Source organism: Chanodichthys erythropterus, chromosome 13, assembly GCF_024489055.1.
Source record: "Chanodichthys erythropterus isolate Z2021 chromosome 13, ASM2448905v1, whole genome shotgun sequence".
Taxonomy (NCBI): domain Eukaryota; kingdom Metazoa; phylum Chordata; class Actinopteri; order Cypriniformes; family Xenocyprididae; genus Chanodichthys; species Chanodichthys erythropterus.
The window spans coordinates 8,638,300-8,656,220 of record NC_090233.1 but is presented as its reverse complement, the minus strand read 5'-3'; the positions used below and the strand labels follow the sequence as shown (position 1 = coordinate 8,656,220).

The 17,921-nt window shown below is 35.8% G+C and overlaps 1 protein-coding gene across 5 annotated transcripts in view; it reads right to left on the bottom strand.

Moving 5' to 3' along the window:
* doc2b (double C2-like domains, beta) overlaps positions 1 to 17,921 on the bottom strand; it is a 286,240-nt gene that overhangs the window by 213,748 nt on the left and 54,571 nt on the right. For all 5 annotated transcript variants that reach the window (XM_067407184.1, XM_067407186.1, XM_067407188.1 and 2 more), the window contains exons 7-8: positions 8,244 to 8,342; positions 7,652 to 7,855 (exon numbers count right to left, since the gene is read on the bottom strand). In XM_067407184.1, coding sequence (XP_067263285.1) covers positions 7,652 to 7,855; positions 8,244 to 8,342 — 303 coding nt within the window. The remainder of the gene's footprint in view (positions 1 to 7,651; positions 7,856 to 8,243; positions 8,343 to 17,921) is intronic.

The window sequence follows — 17,921 nt, the reverse complement described above, 5'->3', positions numbered from 1 at the left end:
CAATCAAGAAAAACTAAGTCGAAATAGTTGGACATTTTTTTACAGCGTGGCCTGTAAAGGCGCATAACCAAAGTCAAGCTTCTTTTCTATCTTTGTGATACACATTAACTCCTGTAACCATAGTGATGGTGACAAGTAAGTGCAGCTGACAAGTGAGTGCAGTGTACAGTTGCTACTACACTGTATGATATCAGATAATACAATTACGAGTCCTAAAAATTGAAGGGTGTCAGTTCACTTATAGAATGTGGCGTCAATCTTACTTATCACAAAACTTTGTGTGAATCGAGATGTATTCATCACTTTTCTCTCTATGCTCTTACCGCACATTATTCATTAATTATAATACATTTAATAGTAAAATTTTGCAAAATTTCACATTTAAATACTAAACACACTTAAATACACAACATCACTATTAAAAATGAGGAAATTCCATTGAATAAAAAAAAGGTTATTGCAACTTTTTCATCTCACAAAATTTCAACTTTTTTTTTTTTTTTACTTTTTTCTCAAAATTGCAAGTTTACATCTTGTGATTTTAACTTTATATCTCACAATTACGAATTTACAACTCGGAATTCAGATTTTTTCTCAGAATTGAGATATAAATTCACAATTGAGTTAAAAAAGTCTGAATTGAGAGATAAAAAGTCAAAACAAGCATAAACAAGGTTCCTCGGAAAAACAATTAAATGGAAAAAAATCAAACGTTTTAAACTTAGATTATTAGAAACCATAGAATATTACAACCTATCCTTTAAAACTTCAAAGCTTATGTTTCTATGAAAAATTATCCTAATGCACAGAAACATTGATCACCACAAGCAGAATAATAAAGTGATACTATAAGACCCTACATGAGGCAACAAAGTTGTGCACCTGGTAATTTTGTTTCGGGTTCATAAGAGTTCCTTTTTACTATTTATATGTCGACTATTATGAAGGAGTATCCTTGAACCTGAAAAAAATAATTAAATTCCAATTATTATAACTTGATGAGGTGGAAATTATGTGGTGCCATTTCATTTGTGTGCTTTTCCTGTTCAATCCATATTTCATTCTAAAATATGCTGTTTGTGGAAACAAGAAGAATTCAGTGGCAAAATTAACTACTTTACAAAATAACGTGTGGTATCATTGTTTTGAATAATAAGCATTGTGAACAATCTCAAAAAATGTGTTTGATGTTTTTATGACCCTTAAACAAGCAGGAAAACATCTGAATTACATCTGGTTAATATACCCACTTAAAATATCTTATTTTAAAAAGTCGCTGAGATGTTGAGAACTAACATTTATACTTAATGTTCAGCAGACCATCTTGTCATAGCGCCTATAAAAATGTGCATTTTGTGACAATTACTTAAGCAGATAATTACATCACAGCTATTCTGAGAGAGATGTAATTTGCCCATTCGCAAGAAAAAAAATCTGAAACTATGTTCTCAGTAAACCTTTAAATATCATATCTATCTTTCTTGAATTTACAACCGCAAGACACAATGATGTTATGAAGATAATCGAAACAAAACAAATCAGCCCAGAGGGAAATAGACTGGACACACGGCACATTAGCAGAGAGCTGGAGAAAATGGAGAGAAGAGGGGATTGGGGTCATTTCTGTCATCTCACTGCCTCTATTACAATGTGTTGCTGGTGCTTGTTTACAGAGAGCTTTTACATGTCAGAGGAGAACAGAGGAATTGGCTATCCAATTATGAGCCAGTGTAAATCATTTGACATTTCAGATTTATCATGCGTTGTGATAAAAGCTGTTAGATCTTAAAATATTGGGGGCTGTTTGAAGCAAGCATCAACAATGTTGGAAACATTTATTATGGGAGTTAGTCAATAGTTTTTGAAAGTCTCAGCTTACTAAGGATGTGTTTATAATATCGAAAATACAATAAAAATATATATTTTTTAAATTTAATATATTTTAAAATGTAATTTATTCCTGTGATGCAGCGCTGAATTTTCAGCATCATTACTCCAGTCTTCTGTCTCATATGATCCTTCAAAAATCATTCTAGATTTGCCACTCAAGAATATTTCTTATTATTATCAATGCTGAAAAGTTTTAAAAGTGAAAAACAACTAAAATAAGGTTCAAACCAGTGATAAATGTGTTAATAATTTGCCATTATTTTCGTCAACAGCTTTTTTTACACACAAAATGAGACGATAACTACATAAATGAATGACAAAAATCTATTGACATCTTCGTCAACTAATAAAAACTAATGTTAGGGTGGGATGATCCAGTCACAATGATGTCCTGCATTGTAGATGTGCACATTTGAAGAGTAATGTGCTGATCTACCTGCCAGGACATAAGCTGGCATGCTGCATGTCTCATAAAACATTCAAAAATGTAAACATCTGGGTGAAAGAGAATGGCAGACATATGGATAGATCTGAAAAAGTGTGACGATACAAAAGAGTGTTCTATATTTGGTAGGGTTTTCTGTGTGCACACCCGAAGCTCGCAGCCATGCACACAGAAAGCCGTCTCTCAGACAGCGTACAAGTACTGAATTGAGCTCTCTTTCAAGTCTTTTTGCACCTGAATGGATAAATACACAACATTATGTCAAAATGTAAACACAGAATGTAAACACAGAATGTCAGATGTGCATCAATATATTGGATCCCAGAATTCGGTCTTAAAGTGACAGCAGCCTAATAAACCTGCTGCCGTCTGTGCCCTTAATATAAATAAAACAACAAAAGTTTGTATTGCATTAAAGGTGCCACTGAATATTTTTTTACAAGATGTAATATAAGTCTAAGGTGTCCCCTGAATGTGTCAGTGAAGTTTCAGCTCAAAATACCCCATAGATTTTTTTTAATAAATTTTTTTTAACTGCCTGTTTTGGGGCATAATTAGAAATGCACCGATTCAGGCTGCGGCCCCTTTAAATCCTAACGCTCCCCGCCCCCGGAGCTCACGCTTGCCTTAAACAGCATAAAGTTCACACAGCTAATATAACCCTCAAAATGGATCTCTACAAAGTTTTCGTCATGCATACTGCATGCATACATCAGATCATGTAAGTACAGTATTTATTTAGATGTTTACATTTGATTCTGAACGAGTTTGATAGTGCTCCGTGGCTAACAGGCTAAAGCTAACATTACACACTGTTGGAGAGATTTATAAAGAATGAAGTTGTGTTTGTGCATTATACAGACTGCAAGTGTTTAAAAATGAAAATAGTGACGGCTCTTGTCTCCGTGAATACAGTAATAAACGATGGTAACTTTAACCACATTTAACAGTACATTAGCAACATGCTAATGAAACATTTAGAAATTTACAAATATCACTAAAAATATCATGTTATCATGGATCATGTCAGTTATTATTGCTCCATCTGCCATTTTTCGCTATTGTTCCTGCTTGTTTACCTAGTCTAATGATTCAGCTGTGCACAGATCCAGACGTTAATACTGGCTGCCCTTGTGTAATGCCTCGATCATGAGCTGGCATATGCAAATATTGGTGTCATACATATTAATGATCCCGACTGTTACGTAACAGTCGGTGTTATGTTGAGATTCGCCTGTACTTCGGAGGTCTTTTAAACAAATGAGATTTATATAAGAAGGAGGAAACAATGGGGTTTGAGACTCACTGTATGTAATTTCCATGTACTGAACTCTTGTTATTCAACTATGCCAAGGTAAATTCAATTTTCCATTCGATGGCACCTTTAATATTATTATTAATAACAGGTTAATGTTTTCTCCAGAAGTAGCCTATATAATGGATTTAAACATTTTAGAGAAATTCTTAATGCACTACATTTTAATTTTATTAAACCCATTAGATTCTACAGTCGATTTAGTCCATGGGTTTTCAAACCTGTCCCGAAGGACCCCCAGCACTGCACATTTTGTATGTCTCCCTCATCTAACACACCTGATTTAGGTCATCAGCTCATTAGTAGAGACTGCAAGACCTGAAGTGGTTGTGTCAATTAAGGAAGACATACAAAATGTGCAGGGCTGGGGGTCCTCCAGGAAAGGTTTGAAAACCCCTGATTTAGTCGACTAAAATCTTATGATATATAGTTGACTAAAACTAGAATAAAACTAAAACAATTCAGATGACTAAAACTAAATGGCATTTTAGTCAAAAGAATATGGCCCTGTCCAAAATGGCACAATTCATTTGCACTCATGTTGTGGACTCACAATGGCTGCCACGTGCGCGTGTCCATTAAGTTCACGAGACCATAAGGTGTCCCATTTGTCACTTTAGGTGACAAAATTTGCTGTCAAAATGAACACTGGTTTAAACAAAAACACACAGGCCTGACCTTGGATGAGAAGAACATATTGGTTTTAATTTGAAAATTTGAAGTAGCAGACTCAAATAGAATTTAATTATTTTTTTTTTAAACAATGTTTATGATTTTTTTTTTTTTACTCTGGAACACAAAATTAGATATTTTGAAGAATGGTGGAAACCAAACATTTCTAGTGACCATTGAAGTCTACTGTATGGACAAAAAAAACACTTTTATTCACATGTTCTTCAGAAGAAAAAAAAATATTTGGAACAGCATAACGGTGAGTAAATGATGACAGAATTTTCATTTTTGAATTGAATTTTTGGTAACACTTTACTTGAAGGGGTGTGCATAAGACTGACATGACACCTTCATAATTATGACATGACATGTGTCATGAATATGAAGGTGGTTTTTATGCATGTTTATGACAACTGTCATTAAGTGTCATTCACTCAATTATGTCATTTTTAATGCAAAGATGACATTGTTTGTGATGTCTGTGTTACGACAACTTGACATAAACTAATACATCATAACCTGTCATTGTCTTTGTCATTACAACTTGACATTACCAAGACAACATAACCTGTCATAAACATGACATAGCAGAGTAATTATCAAACTTAAACTACTTTGGTTTTTAACATTAACATTACATTACATTACATTATTTTGGTAGCACTTCAGTATAGGAAACACATATATAAACTATGACTTTTCTGTCAATAAACTCCTAATTTACTGCTTCTAAATATAGTTAATTGTTAAGTTTAGGTATTGGGTAGGATTAAGAATCTAGAATAAGGTCATGCATAATAAGGCATTAATATGTGCTTAATAATTATCAATAAATAGTCAATATTCTAGTAATATGCATGCTAATAGTAATAAGCAACTAGTTAAAAGACCCTAAAATAAAGTGTTACCATTATTTTATAACGGTGTCATTTTTTTAAGAAGTTTGAAATGGTCTATTATTTGACCTTCTGTTGGAGGAAACTTAAAAAAAAAAAAACAAATGAAAAATATTCATGACGCTGTTATAAAATTATTTATCAGAGTATTGTCACTTAATGACATTTTAATGACAAGTTCAATTTGTACCACTGTACTTGAGGTCAAGATACATATTCATGACACTATTATAATGGCCTCATGACAGCCAATGTCAAAACCAACCACATGCCAGTTTAATATAATGTTAATCCAATGTCAAGTTGTCATGACAAAGACACTGACAGGTTATGATGTATTGGTTTATGTCAAGTTGTCATAATTCGGACATCTCAAACAATGTCATCTTTGCATTAAAAATGACAATTGAGCAGATGACACTTAATGACAGTTGTCATAAACATGCATAAAACCTCATGTCATGTGTCATGTCATAGTTATAAAGCTGTCATGTCAGTTTTATGCACACCCCTTCAAGTAAAGTGTTACCACATTTTTTTTAAATAACTTTTGTGAGACTTATAGAGTGTTATAACCAGACGCGATGCGATTCCAGATTCCAGCAACAAGCAATTTGTCAGTCCACACCAGACTCAACAAAAGACACAAAATCCATCAAAAATCACAGCCAATCAGAAGAGCATGTGGGTCGTCTCTCTTTGTAAGCACACCAAAATGGATAAGTACATAATCAAATTCATAAATATTACACCGTTTTAAAATACATACTGAGTGACTAAAACAATCTTTGTCAATAGACTTGTCTGATTAGACTGAGTTCACAGTTTCAACATTCCTCACTAATGTACAAGATCTGAGGTGAATTATCCATTGTCGTTTCAGTACAGCTATAAAAATCATGATGATATTCAAACTCACATAAGTATTTTTTTACATTAAAAAAAGCACACAAACAGTACCTGAGATTATCATTGTCATACCTAGTATGTTGTTGTTTCAGCTGCGACATCGCCAAAAATAGAAATCATTTCTAAAACAGAAACATCACGTATTTCCATTGTGCCTGGTTAGGACAAAAACTCTGATTAACATGAAAAAGATACCTTTTAAATCACATGTCGTGGCATCACGTCTGGTTAGGACAGGGTGTTCGTTTGAACATCATATGAAAATCGTGTTTTAAAGACTGCACAAGGAGAAAAATTAAAAACATTTTTCCATTTTCGTTAACTCAAGAGGAAGAGAGAAAGAAAAAGAAGGATTTTGCTTTTAAACCAAATGGTTTACAAGTTTGAAGCAAAAGAAAAATTCTGGGGGCTGCCATAGACTCCCAGCCAGAAAAAGAATTAAAAAAAAAGAATGGCAACAAAAATAAATGGGACACACAAATTCAGTGCTTGGCCCGTAACTAAGACAGTAAAAGGCTTTAATTCTGTTTCCTTTATATTGTGCAATGACATTTGTACGTTTTATCATTAACAAAGAGAAAAAGAAAGACTGCCTCAAGCTATGCTTGCAGAAGCCTGTGAAGAGGCAACGTAGGGAAGAGTTCTTATCTCTGAAAGTGAGTGGTACAAATTGGAGAGCGCTCGAGCAAGTCCCACAATGTCATTGGAATAATGAGGGCTATTTGTTTTCTGGGTTTTTTTTTATACCAGTGAAAGTGGGAATTTAGTTTCCTTTAGGAGACAGAGAACAGAGATACAGAGCTGGACAAAAAAAGCAGCTAATAATGACAGATCAAACCTGAAAAACACAAAGGTCATACTATGGGCAAATAAGAGCGCCAGAGTATTCCTAAACATCTTAGAAAGACCATTAAGTTAATACATAAATATATAAAAACTCCTTTTGGGGGCTTCCCAATTGTAAAAAATAATGTTTTTTTTTTTTTTTAAATGCAGAACATTTTATGTTAGAGTTAAGGTGGGCGTACACTACAAGTTTGGACACTCTGGAGATCCTGAGGCACTGCACACATTACGAGTCAGTTAACCTGATAAACGTGTTAAAGCAGCTGGTACACGGCACCACTGTACTGCATGGCAAACCGGCGGTAATCACATAAGCTATTGAGCTAAACACAGAGATCGGATCTTTCAATGTTCCTCCTATAGCTTCGGATAGAAAAAAGGAAGAAAATAAAAGGACAAGCGTGCAAATGATTTGGTAAAAAGCAGAAACAACACAGCCATTCCTATCAACAAAAACAACTAGAGAATGTATTTGTTTGTTTGTGTGTGTGTGTGTGTGTGTGTGTGTGTGTGTGCATGTGTATGCGCACACTGTAGGGTTGCAGCCACTGGGCTATAATAATATTCATAGATCTAGCCTATGTGATATGGTTGTGTGTGATTTGGCAATGGGGAACAGCTATACACTAGTCAATTGTTTAATATATAGAGTTTGTGTATGTGTGTGTGGCCACTCACTTGGTAAGGGTGGACTATGGTCCATAACGTCTTCCTCCACACTTGGTTTGAAACTGCTGCTGCTTCGTTCACTAACCAAGCTGGAAGAGCTTTCCACGTGAAAGCTGGTTGGAGTTGGACCGGTAATGCTGGGCTGCAGGGGTGTTTGCACTTGGCCTCCACTCGATTCTGAGTGCAAAGACTTTCTCAATGAAAGACATTCCTCTAAATTGAAAATCAAAAGAAAATTTTAAATTCAAAGTTTAAGCTGAAGAGGTGAGCTCTTTTTTTGGAAAATCTTTATGGAAACAGTGATTATCTTTTTACAATCCACACTAGTATTGGGGAACTAGTAGCACAGAAATTACACAAAGCAGTTATAAAGGCAAGCTTTTGTTCAATTTAGTGGGCTTTTATTCCCAAAAAAAAAAAAAAGTGTATATTGTGTATCAATCTGTAAAACAATACTGATCTTTAGGGGGATTTGTGTTTTCTGTGAAACGTGGTACAGTACATCTGACAGATGGAGTTGTTTAAGTTTGTACAAGTTTGTGTGGGTGGGAGGGAGAGTTTGTGTGTATTTGCCAGTGAATTTCCAGGAAGTGTGTATTACCGGAATCTCTTCTTTGATCGGTCTCAGACGTGAAGGTCTTCCTGTCACTGCTGCATTCACTGAGCTCGTCATCACTGCCATCGCTTTCACTTACGCAAACTTTAAAGAGACAGAGACACAGAAAGACAAAATGTGAGAAAGTTAGTAAGACAAGAGTAAAAAGCAACAGATGCAGGATAAAAAGCATAGCGTTGTACATACACAGGGATACACAGAGGTCTGTATGAACAGTAAACAAAAAGGAGTAGTCAAAAACGAAAATTTAAGTTGTTCCAAACCTGTATGAATTTCTTTCTTCTGCTGAACAAGATATTTTGAAGAATTTGGATAACCAAACAACTGATGGACCGCAATGACTTCCATAGCATGGGGAAAAAAAAAATGCTATGGAAGTCAATGGGGCCCATCAACTGTTTTGCTACAGAAATTCTTCTATAACTTCAAAATAACTTCTTTTGTGTTCAACAGAAGAAATTCATACAGGTTTGGAACAACCTGAGGGTGAGTAAATGATCACAGAATTTTCATTTTTTGGGTGAACCATTCCTTTAAACACAGACCAAAAGACACTGTCTAACACTGATGAATAAACAGTATAAGGTAAGGCTATTAAATAGCAGTCCTAAACTAGTTTTGGTTAATACAATAAAGTTAGTAAGATTGTATGAGCCACCAGTGTCATCAAAAATATAGAAAATAACACAAAGTGAAAATAAAGTGATATTTTGGGTCAAAGTTACAAAAACTACTGTTACAAAGGTAAATAACAATACTAACATGATCTGTTAATAAAACATATGGACACTGATCCTGATGAATGAACATGCAAATCTTTCCCATCACACAAACGACTTACTAGTCATGTCATTTATTGGTACTTTTATGGTAATTTCATGATTTACTAATTGACAACATAACTACAAAGTTGCATACTCTTAATTTCCTTTATTCCTTCATATTTGCATGTGCAATTGAAGATTGAACGCCACGAGCACAGTATAATATCTGACAGGACAAGAAAGGTTGTTTTCTGAGGTGAGACACTTTTTATTTTGTAACAATGTACAAAAATGTCAGAATAATGACACTAATATATAGCCTGACAGCATCTCATCTGACCACAGATACTTTTCAGGACAAAATGTTCTTCTAAGTTTTTCTTAAGTTTACTTTAATTGCGTCTCACAGAAGTGTCAACAGCTTTCACGTGCATCTTTCAAAATAAAAGTCTTGCATCAGAAGAACATTTAGAATTACTTTTTTGTTCCTTTGACTAAGCACTCCACGACCCACCACTTGAGAAACAGCACAGTATCATCAAATAGATGAATACATTCATTCTCAACCAATCTGTAAACGGCTCAGGGCAACGCAAGAAGGCAAGTTGGAAAATAAAAAGTAGAACAGAAGTATGGGGACAGAGAGACAAAAAATGAATGTGCCTCTACAATACTATCATTCATTTCTTCATTCCACTGTTTCTCCTTTCATTTTCTGAACAGAGGCAGGTAAGGATTCTGTGAGGAACTTCTGTGGCTTCAAGTGGACATGGACCTTTTGGCTGTCTTTCCAAAGCCTTCATCATCTCAGCAGAACACGCTTGCCCCCGATCAGCGACTTGAGCCCAAGCTGAAAATTAATATTTTTATCGGAGAGAGAAAAGGCAAGCTTCGGACCAACACCGTTCTGCCTTCCAATTTGCTGCACTCCATCTGCCATGGTTTCAATCAGAGAAAGTAGGATGGAGGTGCAGTGTTGTGGTGTGTGTGTGTGAGCAAGTCAGAGAGAGAGAGAGAGAGAGAGAGAGAGAGAGAGAGACCTGTCTCCTGTCCTGTCACAGACTCTCTCTCTCATTCTCTATACCACCCGTCTGATACCACCCACCTCTCCAATCTGGCTTGATGGAAACGGCCATAGAGCAGCAAATTCTGTCGTCGTGCTGAATCATTGTTACACACGGGTTGGTTTACCCTGAGCTACTGTATAAACCATCAAAACACTTTTCATGTGTTTATAGTGTTGTATGTGTGTGCATTTTCATGTTTACCAAGAAAAAAAAGGTGTGCGAGACATGGAAAAGAGGGTAAATATATTTTACAAAAGTACTTCTGAGACAAATCAATCAAACAGATTAAATCATCATGTGTAAAGCTTCAGTTGATACCAAGTCAAATCTATCCCGCAACACAACAGATGTGACAGTGTCAACTGGCTGTATCTCTAAAATACTTTTTAAAAAAATTTGAAAACAAAAAGTCTTAACCCATTTCCCAAGTTTCATCCTTGTTCAAAAAACTACAGCTGTGTCTAAAGTTGTCAAAAGTACTGACTTCGGTACCTATTAGTACTGAAATTTAAAAAATGTGACGCTTCGAGCGCTGTCGAGCGGAATGTAAACACCTCTGATTGGCCATTGTGTTGTCGTGCTTATTGGATATGTCTGTAATTGGCTACAATGACCAACGCACAGCAGCGTTTGAAAGCACATGGAAGTGTTTGAATTTGAAAGCGCTTGAAAGCACGAGCAGGAGCGGACTGGTCAGCAACAGACGCCTGCTTTCAAATGCTCCCGTGTGTATCTGTGTAAGCGCTTGGTGAAGAGCTTCATTCATGATTATTTACTACGTTTTTACAGCGTTGATCATTGAAGACAATCACAGACATATCCAATGAGCCGTGAACACAATGGTCAATCGGAGGTGTTTACGAATCCGCTCAACAGCGCTCAAAGCACCACATTTTTTAAAATTTCAGTACTGACTAGTTACCAAAGTCGGTACTTTTGACAATTCTTGCTGTGTCCGCAATTGCCCCCTAACCTATATCCTCATTCACTATTCCATACATTATGCTACTAATATAGTATACTTTGAGGAGGGATGTTGATGCTGTTGATGCTCATGGCTTTGTGAACCTACATGGGCATCCATCGTAATTTGTATATAGACGGAGATTACAATCGAGCTGCTACTAGCCGATTAGCTGCTATTTCAAAAATGGCGGTCACAAGTTTCTTGTTGGTCACGGTAACCCTGCCCCCAGCCCCTGACGCAAGCGGTTCTTACTTCTAGCCCAGCAATGTTTTGGTGCTACTTACGAACTGCTTTTCCTGGTTTGGAGATGGTGCTTTGGGTGTCGAAAGACAAAGAACTCATTTGAAACTAGGCTCTGGCTCCTAACCAGCACTCAAACTGCCTTGGTGGAAAAGGATTATTAAATTATGCACCAAAAGAACTGCCGCTTTTGCATAGTTTGGGCTTGCCGTTTAATACTCATTTGAAACTTAGCAAACTGGCAGATCCAGCATAACTCTGTCATGAAAACTAGCATGTATAAACCTTAATTAAACACTTTAATAATCAATTAAAAAGGAATTTATACCTGTATGATATTACGCTGTACCCACATTGGACCATGAGGTTTGGAAAATGGATGGATGGATGTTACAGGGAATTCATTCAGCACAAACTTCACAGTGCATTATGGGTATTCTCTAGCTGTTGAGTGTACAGTTGCACACTCGTAATTGAGGTGCATTATGGGACTGAATGAGTGAATGAGCGGATAACGTCCACTATGGTTTCAGACACCACTACAAATGGCTGTCGCCACAAATAGTGCCCTATTTAAGGGTATAGGTGGTGATTTTGGATACAGCCTATGATTTATTTTTTGTTTTTTTTAAACATACATCTTCCAGGTCAAAACTGACCCAATTGCAATAGAGAGGTTTTCTAGAAACAATAAATTAAGATACTTTAAAAAAACTGGTTCTTAACTAGTTTTGATTTAGGACCCAGATTTTGCACTGGACATTAAGTGTCAAATCCAATAACAAAATTGTTTATTGTACAATAAAACATTCTATAAAATCAAACAATTTCAAATTTCAGTTAAAACTCACTTATTAAAAAGTTTCAATTATTAAAAAAACGTAAACATGCTAGTCTTTTTATCATGAAATCGTAAAGCATCGCAGACATGGCGTGGGTTGTCATCCACTATGAGACACTAAACCGCGTTCCAAATTATTATGCAAGTGACATATCAGTAAGATTTCTGTACAATAATCATTCAGATTTTAGTTTTTCTAAGAAAATGTGTGTTTATTTATTTATCCATGCCTTTTTAGATAACTGATATCAATCTCAGACAAAATAATTTGCCAGGTCTATGGAAACCTTACTTAGAGGTTGTTCCACATTATTAAGCAAGTCACAGTTCTCATGCAATATGGGGAGGAAGAAAGATCTTTCTGAAGATGAAAAGCATGAAATGGTGCAATGTTGTGCAAAAGGCATGAAAACAACTAATATTGTGTGAAAACTGAATGGAGATTATTAAATTATCATAAGATTTCTGAGTGGTTTAGAGCATAGCAGAACTCGGTCAGATAAAGGCTTATTGAAGAAAGTTCCTGTCAAATTAATTGTATTAAAAGCCAGTGTTGAGCAGCTAACAGGTATTTGAAGCTGCTGGTGTCTCTGGAGCTCTCCATGCAGGCTGGCAGTTGTGTGTAAAGATGCATTTCAGCCACTCCAAACCAAAGCTCACAAAGAGAAACATTTTCTTAGAAAAACTAATATCTGAATGATTATTGTACTGAAATCTTACTGATATGTCACTTGCAGGGCTTGACATTAACACCCGCCAACCCGCCAAATGTGGGTAGATTTCAGCTGTGGCGGGTAAGACAGCCAATATAATTTCAGTTTACAGCCAAATGAAAAGTAGCCAAGCTCGTCGTATCACAAAATTACAATTCAGTCACAATTCTTTATCGATTAACTTGCGGTTATGAAGGTGGGATAGGCGGAATCGCGCTAAATGACACAACAGAAGCGCTCGCGTGCACGATCAGTTCTCCTTGAGTCTGAATACACGCACACACAGATGTCAAAATGCATCGTGTGGAGTATCTCGCGTGAATACAGTCGGCTATGGCTTACGGCTAAGTGGACGTAAACAGGTGGGTAAAAACTGGATATGTGTCAGTATATGACGTCCATGCATTCAGCAGCCCCCAAATAAATACCCCTCTGTCATTAATGTTAATCAAACATCAAAAAATGTTAAATACATGTTTGCTAAATAAACATATGTATCTGAATTTTTTTTTTAAATTACTATTTGTAATTTGCTTCTTTGTTCTTTTTATATAGCCTAACAAAAATAACTGTATACCTCATGTATAGTCTTGATTTGGGTGGTCAATCTGCATTTGTAAGTTTGAAAGGGTTTTAAATCTTGCAAATCAAGTAAAATGACACAAAATCAAGTAATTTAAGAATGCCAGAGTCAAATTTAATCATATAAAATGTAATTTCCCAACAGCAAAATTGTGGCCAGTGAAAATGCTGAGTGGCTAGTAACTTTGGAAAACCACTAGCCACATTGGCTGGTGAGCAAAAAAGTTAATGTTGGTCACTTGCATAATAATTTGGAACGCAGTGTATACAAGATGAAACGATCGATTCTTGTGTCCCGACGCTCATTGTCATTTATGAATCAACATGACTCCCTACGTCAACCTGGCATAAGAGTGCTGTGCTCTTAAAAAATCCCTTGGTGGAGGAAACTAAACGTCTTAAACCATTAGAACCAGACTAAGGTGACTGCTTGTTTAAAGTCGGCATGAAACAGAAGTTATGATAGTCTTTTCTTTTAAATTGTGATGTATATCTGAGTGAAACGGCTTCTCGAGCAAGGGGGAAAAAAGTAAGGCGGGACTTGATTTTGTCCATCAGGAATTGATTGGATGGTTGTGGTTTGCTTTTGCTGTGATGTCATGTGAGTGACAGGTTGCCCCGCCCTCACGCCACATTATCAGAGTCAAAGTCAAAGTCAAAGTTTATTTATAAAGCACTTTTTTAAAACAACAAGTGTTTATCAAAGTGCTGTACATACAAAAAGAAAACAGCAAAGAAAAGAGAAGAGGGAGGTTATTTTGATTAAAGAATACGAGGGCACATGAATTTTAAAAAAAATGTGCACAGATAGAAAAAAAAACACTGCAATGGTGATTTTAAGCTGCCTGCATTTGGTGTTTTTAATCAGACTGTCTGAAAACAAAGTTGTGTTTATAAGATATCGGGCTGACACAGCAAGTGCTTATGAGAATATCACTTTACATGTCAGCCAATCTGCTCTTCCTGCCTCCAGAATAAACTGCAATATAGACTAAACCTTGAGGTCCATTCAAAGGTCTGGCTACACAAGATTTGAATAACAGTACGTTGGTTTAATGGGTCAGCCAAGTGATCTCCCACCCTGAACAGCTAAGATGTGAAAAAAAAGCGATTATCCTGCTGATGAATCAATTATATTATACCATAATATAGTTTCCTGTAGCCAGACCTTCAAACTGACCTCCAAAGATCTGTACTCCAGCAGGTTTCAATAGCCAAGGTCTGCCCAGAGGCCATTTGACTGTCATGCAAAGCAACCAATCACATTTTTTTTTTTTTTTTAGTGTTGGGTTAGGGGCATGAAAATGTAGACATCCCTGTAAAACATAGATGTCCCTACAATGAAAAACTGATGTGTAAACCTCTTGGAGGTATTCTATAGTCTATGCTGCAAATTTCAGATACTTCATATACTTTTGAAAAGCCAACATTTAGTTGATCCTAATAAGCGCTCACTGTCACAGTTGTAAACACGACGGCTTTCTTCTTCCAAAATGCAAAGTACTATTATCTCTACCTAGACACCATCTGTAACTAAGACACCTACAGACGATTGTAATTTCAGTTGCTCCTGATATTCAGAAACGTTCAGTCACATTACCAGCAATGACAGCAGAGGCCATACAACAGAATGAAGAAAAACTAACCTCTGCTAGGGCCAGAGTACTTCAGCTGACTGTACTTCAGCAGCCAACTGAAATGTCACAAGACTTACAGTTAAAGGTCTCTGCAAATATGAAGTGATTGTTTACTTTCGGTCACACAGAGAGAGGCATACACAGGGCTTTAGTCATGAAGCAGATGTATGAAGCAGATCAAATTAATGTGGAATGAATCATGGTATGCATCCTTACCATTAACAAATGGTTTACACACACCATTTGATTAGGGATACCTTTTTTGTTCTTACAGTGTTTGTACTTGTTGCACCACTGGACCATGATGTTTTTGGGTCAGTGGCAAAAAAATCTAGACATGTCATGTTAAGAATGTAATTCTGTGTTTATGTTGGATTTGTACATTTTTATTTGTACATCACGTTATGATATAATAAAAAAAGATTTACACACAACGTATAAAATATTACATACTTAATCTAAAAAGTATTTCCAAAAAATGATGTTGTCTTGGGATTATACCATTAAACATATTAAACTATCCTTACTGTGTCATAAAAAGATTTTTTTTTTAAAGAGATCTGACCTTGACACAGATGAGTCCTCTCTGTAATATAAATTCCCATTTTATGGTGTTCTTGACACATGAAAACAAATTGGCTTCCTGCATATTAGTTACATGAATAGCTTCTACACTGGATCATATGCACTGTGTAAGTAAATCATATAAGTGCCCTGATGACACTGAAAAGCTTGCAGAGATTTACAACAGCCAGTGACCTTTGGCGGAGACAACAGAAATGATTGCATAGTGCCATAAATTAAATACCTGTTTTTGAGCCAGCCATGCAACCACATTTCCCTCGGGAGACTTTAGGTGCATCCCAGTTTGCGTACTTATGCACTATTCTATGCCATTTTGTAGTATAAATAGTGCGAGTAGTACATTCACAACGAAAATTACAATTAAAAAAAGTACACTTTAAATGCCCGGATGATGCAGTATCGAAAAAACGAAGTGTGGAATGTTGGACACTTCACACACTTAACTGTCACAGGAGGAGGGGCTATCAGTCTCTAATGTTGAATGACAAAATAAGCTTATAAATTTCATACACTACATGGTTGTGTGCATAATACATAGTACGTCAATAAACTACACAATTTTTTTGATTTGCTAGACAATCAACGCTAGTCAAAATGTCTGTTTTCAGCTCTATCAATAAGCTAGAATATTTGCAAAAAACGTTTGTTCCACAGTGGCACATGGTGTATTAACTAAACACTCACTTTGGTACAAGCTGCTCACAGAAACAATGACCAGCTCAGAGGTTAACCTGCTTGAGCCCATGGTACAAACAGTCATGATGACCTTTTTTTTCAGTTAAACCAGTTTTTTTTTGTTTCTGCATAAGGTTAAACATTCTCACCCCCACATTCTCTCAGGTTGAGGTTTCAGTATATATTGTAGAGCACTATACACTCTCAGTACCCAGCAAAAAAAAAAAAAAGTGTACCTTATTAAGCCATAAAGGGTGCAGATTAGACATATACACAACCATTCAAAGGTTTGGGATTTGTACTTTTTTTATGTTTTTGAAATAAGTAGCTTATGCTCACTAAGGCTGCATTCATTTGATCAGAAATACACTAAATGAAATATTATTTTAACTGTTTTCTTTAGGAGTACATTTTAAAATGTAATTTATTCCTGAATTTTCAGCATCATTACTTCAGTTTTCAATGTCACATGATCCTTCAGAATTCATTTTAATATGCTGATTTGCTGCTCAAGAAACATTTCTTATAATTATCAATGTTGAAAACAACTGTTTTGCTTAAAAGTTCCCCAATTATGCTTTTTCAGATATTACCATTTATATAGTGTGTAATATAGCTGTTTGTGAACGTAAAAGGTCTACAAAGTTTTAAAGATCAAAGTGCTCGACAAATAGTTGTCTCCTAAAAGAAAGAATTAATTAAATCAATTCCAGTCTCATATCCAGTTACAAACCTACATAATGTAACAATTTTGCATAATACCAGCCTATGGTCTTTCTTGGCTGCTAATGAACAACTTCTACATTGACCCTCAAACACTGTAGTTATAGCTGAGGCCCGGAAGGGTTTGGTTTGCGTTGTTGACATGCAGAGAAGATGCTGTTTTCAGCATTGTGAATACAATTTGCAAGCATTTCAAAATAAGGACTCACTCTGGAACTGATACAGTAAAACCAACGCCATCACTACTATTCATTTCACTGTGTAAAAAAAGTACTAAGGAAGCCTCTGGAGCTGAAATTCAGAAATGGTAATAGCGCTTTGTTTCCAACACTGGAAAGTGGTGGACATATCACAACAAACTGGCCATCTGACCAATCAGAGTAAAGTAGGCTTCCGGAAAAGAGGGGTTTAGAGAGACTGAATTGTTTTCAGACTCTTTGAGAAATGAGATGATGTACAATACATATTATGAGGAAATCAAAGATTTGTTTTTGTTTTTTTTTTGGACCTTGGATGCATGTAAACCTATTGTAGGAGACCTCCAAAACTAAATTAAGATCCCTTAAAATAGCATAAAAGAGCACTTTATGAAAACTGTATTTATTCCAGTATTCTTTGATGAATAGAAAGTTAAAAAAAAACAGCATTTTCATTTACTGACCCCAAACATTTGAATGGTAGTGTTGATACCTTTTTGGACTGTACTGCCACGGTAGATGATGTGCCATTTTTTTAGAGTGTATAGTCTATTGTTTTAACACGTCATGCACTTCCACACAGGAAACAAAAATGCATAACCGATACACATAGTTGTCACAGTACTGATATATGAGGAAACAAGAGGCTTCTTTTGAACTGATTTAGGGGAA